Raw genomic sequence first — 5403 nt, forward strand, 5'->3', positions numbered from 1 at the left:
CTCATACGAATCTATTTGAAATAATTTTCTTTAGATTTATTTTTCGAATACTATAAATAAAAGATTTAACATGCACTAAAGAATGCTATTGATCTCTAATCTTTATATTTTTTGTATATTATTAACTTGAATGGCGAAATCTCTTAAAGATACACCTTGACTAGAGTAAAAAAATTTGTCACATTATTACATATCCTTATCTAATAAGTTTATATTCTACCATTAGAGATAATCCTAATAATTTCACTTTTGTATACCAATACTTTGATACTAACTTTTATTTGCAAATTAAATAGTATAAATCTTATTATTGCGTTCTCCGAACCAAATGAAGTCATCAGCAACTTTTTACTATCTGTATAGAATAAGGATTATTGCTAATTAATTTTATTGATGAAGTAGAAAAGGACTAATTAAAGAGTAAAGACTCTCTTAGCTTTGGCATAAATTTAGCAGCTTTAACCATATACATATATATATATATATATATATATATATATATATATGCATGTATCCGAATATTATTGAAAAGATATGATAGTATATTCCAATTAATTAATGTCACATTGTACTTGGCAACCATAATAACTATACGGTATCGTTGCTTTGTTCACATGAAATGTGGGCATGAATATGGTGACTCCTAACAGCTTTATATACATATACGTGTAAGTTGTAACAAATAGCCATGCATATACAGATTATTCCAATATCTATTTCTAGATTCAGGATCGGATTTTATATTCTCAACAAACAATCCTTTCAGAAAATGGGTATATTTGTACATAGCAATCTCATGGTCATAGATGATCTTACTCTCCACTAGATTCACTTAAACATTTGGTTCTTCATTCTTTCCACTTTTTTGCCAAATATTCACTTCCACCAAGACAAAAAGTGCAACCATACTTTTCCTTTAGCACTTCCAATTATATAAGATATATTCCATCTGGGAACAAGGCAAAAAAACATTTATATTAGTCTTTTTTCGCTGAATGATGGAGGGTCTTAATTATTTCTCTACAGCTAGGTCCTTACATCAATCTGAAAATGAGTCTCATATACACATATTTGTTTTTTCATTTGAGTTAGAAATTCTATTGTCACTACAACAAAAATTATTTTTAATGACAAAAATTTTAGTGACAATAATATAATGACTACTATATATCTTATTTAACTTATATTTTTGTGATAGATATATATTTGCTATTATTACTACATATTATAATAATAATCGTCGCAAAAACCTTTAACGACAAAGTATAAAACGACTAATATCTAGTTACCTGTAAATAATATATTGACTACTTTTATTGTCGCTAAAAATAAAATAAATTTCTACTGAAAATTATTTGTCTAGTAGTATATTTTCCTAATTTAAAGTTTGGATCTTGATAACAAGAGATTATTGCATTTATATAAATTTGACTGTTACATATTTGAAATTAGTTTTTAATGTCTAAAATTGATCATTCCGATCAAGTGACTAATTGCTAAGGTGCTGATTGACTGACTAACTCCCGGATTAAAACCAATTATTTATATATAAATCAATTAAGACTTGTTTTTTACATGTTAGAAATTTGATAAACTATTTTAAACTGGTTTTATTTTAACGAACTAGTTTAAAACACTATTTGCATGACATTTTTCTTTAACTAAAATAACCATGCAAGATTGTTTTTTAATATGAAAATTCTCTCTATTATTAAGATGTAGCAGTCCAACAGGAAGAATAAGTAAAAGAGGATGAGAAGGGGTAAAGTTGTCCAAATAATGTTACTCTTCAAAGATCTAAAAGATTTTAAAAAGTTGAGAGTAAATAATATTTATACAAATTAATTGTTAGTGATTTTTTTAAAAAAATTTCTAATTAACATTAGGGACATAATATAGTTAAATTTGTCCTAGTAAAAGGTATTTTCATTATGCATCTGCTAATTCTCATCACCAATTTAATGAGGTAATGCATGTCCATGTTTTTTAGCATAACTTCTCATAAGAAATCTCAGGTATGTACTTATTTAGAAGAGAAATGGATTCCTTTGAACAATCACAGTAAATTTCAGTAATTAATTGGATTTATGGTATTATTATAGATAGCAACACCAACAACACAAAGCCATGAATAGAATACAGAAATTACATCTTGATACAAAATGTAATAAACTTAATATTAGGAACTATATTTACAAATAATAACAGCAGAGTCATCATTCAAATGCAATAAAATCAAGAAAAATAAAAGCATATGTATATAGAAGATTAGAAGAAGATCATATAAAAAATAATACCAGTCTAGAAAACTTAGTAACATAGCAACATAAATATGAAACATCTTCACCACTTGCTTCTCTGGCTTCTGCTCTGGCTTTCTTCAGAATGAAGGAACAATGCCATAACCAACTTCTGTAATCAATGATGTGGAGAACATCTGATCAACTTCAGCTTCAACATCTGTTCTCTTGGCGAATCGGCCTTTGATTCGCGGCCGAGTCTCTGCATAGGCCTTTCTTGATGCATACCTTATGGTCTTCTCGAATTTTCTTGTCTTCTTCTTCTCTCTATACCTTAGGACTCTGGCTTCTCTGTCCATTGGAGTGAGATGTGAACTCATCTGCATTGGAGTAGGTCCTGAAAATAGGTCAATTGTTCCCTTTGGTGGTCTTGAATGGCAAATTGATCCATTGCTGATTGATGATTCTGGCACTACTCCAACTTCCATTGATGAAACTGATACCTGATTGCCAATACAAAATTGTTTAGCAAAACTTGTTCATTTATTTTTCAATGTCTACTAAATTAGACATTAATTAATATCTTTATCATTTGAATACAAAATGAAACTCAAATTTGATTCTTAGGTTCATTGTCACTGCAAATTCTAGGTAAACACACAACTAGTAATGGAACAACTGAAAAAGGATGGAATTTCTTGACAAAGAAGTAAAACTTTTACATATGCAATCATTGGTGAAAGGACACAGTATATGCAACATAAACTTCTGAATATATATAGTACTAAATAGAGAGAATTATTTGCTTAAAGTTTTGACAGAATATAATGAGAGTCAAGATTAGGTGGTGGCTTAAATAAGTCATTTTAAGTACTATAAACACTGAAGGGAACTTTGGTAGTTTGAAAGAGGAAAGGGTAAAAGAGGCACCATTTTTTTGTTTCTGAATAAGATTAAGCAAGCACCAATTAATCAGGAATAGTTATTACAATTAGTTAATAGCAAAGGAAATACATACACAGATTATTATGCAGATAAAGAGATAAAATCATAAAACCATGCCAAAAACAAGCAATACAGCATTAGAATTTAGAAACAATTTTTTTAAAAAATATATACGAAAATTTAATATTTAACTTCTAAATTATGTAACAACATGGTGAATTAGTGGAGTAAAAAATAAATTATTTTTGTAAATTTAAATCATTCATTCAAAGAATGAAAAATTAAATATATAGACTTACACTTTGACTAATAGAAGCATTGTAATTGTAGCCAGCTTTGGAAGGCTCAAACTCCAAACCAAGTTGAAAATGCTGAACCGGCACCACACTATCTCCGCCGCCACCACCACCATAGCTCTTCTGACCACCGCCACCTCCACCATACTGCTGCTGATAACCATAACGATGATCAACACCATCAACCGCAAAGTGGTTATTGTTATTGTTGCTGTGATGATGATTATTGTTATCATCATCACCACAAGAATTACAATCCACAAGGTCCAAATATTCGTCAACCTCACCGCCAAACAAGAAACCATTATTATTACTCTGTTGTTGGTGATGATGATGATTCTGGTTATTGTTGTTGCTGGTGTTACTGTTATTATGGTTGTTGTTGGTGCCGGCCGTGACGGCGGCCGTGGTGTTCGTGTTGTTCAACAACAACCAAGAAGCAGCTTCTTCTTCGTCATCATCTTCGTCTTCTTCATCTTCAACCATCCCAACGAACTCACTATTCGTCCCATTTACTGGGACGGATAGTGGGCCGTACATGGGTCCAATTGGCACCCTCTGGTGACGACTCGCCAGAGGGTTAGCCGAGTGGATGTCAGCGTCGCAGGAAGAACAGAGCGACGCTGCATCCGCCTTACAAAGGAACGCTGCCGGGGCGCGTTCGCAGGCCTCGCATACCCACACGCGCTCGTGGCGCGAGGCCAAGGTGTTGGCCGCGTGCACGCGCGCGTCGCATGACGCGCAGAGGTACGCGGAGTCAGCGCGGCAGAAGACCGCACATGGGGCAGAGCGGCAGGTGTCGCACACGCGCGGCGCCCAGGAGGTGGTGTTGGTGTTGGTATCTTCGTCCAACATTTGCGGGAGTTTTTTTTGTGTGTGTGAATGTTTTGTTTTGTGGATTCCGAGGAAAGTGAGGAATGGTGAAGTGAAGTGAAGAAGCTACTAGTAGTTTATTTCTACTACTAATGGAAACAAGAACAAAGCATGTGAATTGTGAAGTGAGTTTATATGTTAATGTAGCGTTGTAGTGATTTGAAGTTGTTGTTGGTGTTGGAGGGGTTGGTTTTGTTGTGTGGGGGAGAGAATCTAAGGGGTGACACGTGGCGGAAAGTTAGTGGTGTGGGAAGGTTTTGAGATTATCTGTGTGTTGGGTTTGTGGGGTGGATGTGGCTTTGAGTTGAGTATTGAGTTTGTGTTTGTGTGTGTATTTGGTTGTGGGGTGTGGGACCATATCCTTCTTCTCCAAATCTTTGGTAAAGAAGCCAAAGGAGAGAGTGTGTGCCTAAATTCATGATCTAATCTTTTAGGTTGGAACATAAACATGGATGAAAATGAAAGTTTGGGTTTCTTAATCAGTAGTTTTTTAAGGATTAAGTTTTAGATTGTAGTTCTGAATTAATAGAGAAAATTTTATTTAAGAGAACATAAAATTTTAATAAATAGAATTTTTAGATTTTATATGTTATATATAAGTGTAAAAGAATTTTGTTAAGAAAACTAATATAATTATATATTATTCACTAATAAAAATAATTAATTTTTAGTTTATTAAGGAAATTAGACCAAAAAAATAGTCTAAAATTTAATAAAAGATTAATTTCGATTCTAAATTTTTAATTATCAAAATACATATATTTTAGTTGGTGATATTTAAGTATGATTTTATAAAACGTTAAAAGAGTTAGAGATATATATCTTGCTAATTCTAATTATATGATTATTAGGTTATATTGAAGGACATAAAGTATAGAATATCTTATCCCTACCTTTGTAGCTTAATTATTTGTTATTGGCTTGCTCTACTAGTGGCTCATTTGCTCCACCAAGTGGGTTTAAAGAAGGGTTTGAATACTAGGTTTCATTTTTTTAATGCATAAAACTTTATTAACTACTTTTCTTTTTGGCTTTCAGTTTTTAATTTT

At 32.2% G+C, this 5403-nt stretch overlaps 1 protein-coding gene across 1 annotated transcript; it reads right to left on the minus strand.

Annotated features, from left to right (window-relative positions):
• Positions 1–2114: 2114 nt before the first annotated feature.
• On the minus strand, positions 2115–4503 carry LOC130973721 (zinc finger protein CONSTANS-LIKE 2-like). Its single transcript, XM_057898357.1, has 2 exons — positions 3485–4503; positions 2115–2743 (listed from the first exon to the last, which is right to left on the minus strand). Exons 1-2 carry the CDS (start codon positions 4334–4336, stop codon positions 2381–2383), a joined length of 1215 nt encoding a protein of 404 aa, XP_057754340.1. The 5' UTR covers positions 4337–4503; the 3' UTR covers positions 2115–2380.
• Between the last annotated feature and the right edge of the window lie 900 nt (positions 4504–5403).

Source organism: Arachis stenosperma, chromosome 4 (assembly GCF_014773155.1).
Source record: "Arachis stenosperma cultivar V10309 chromosome 4, arast.V10309.gnm1.PFL2, whole genome shotgun sequence".
Taxonomy (NCBI): Eukaryota; Viridiplantae; Streptophyta; class Magnoliopsida; order Fabales; family Fabaceae; genus Arachis; species Arachis stenosperma.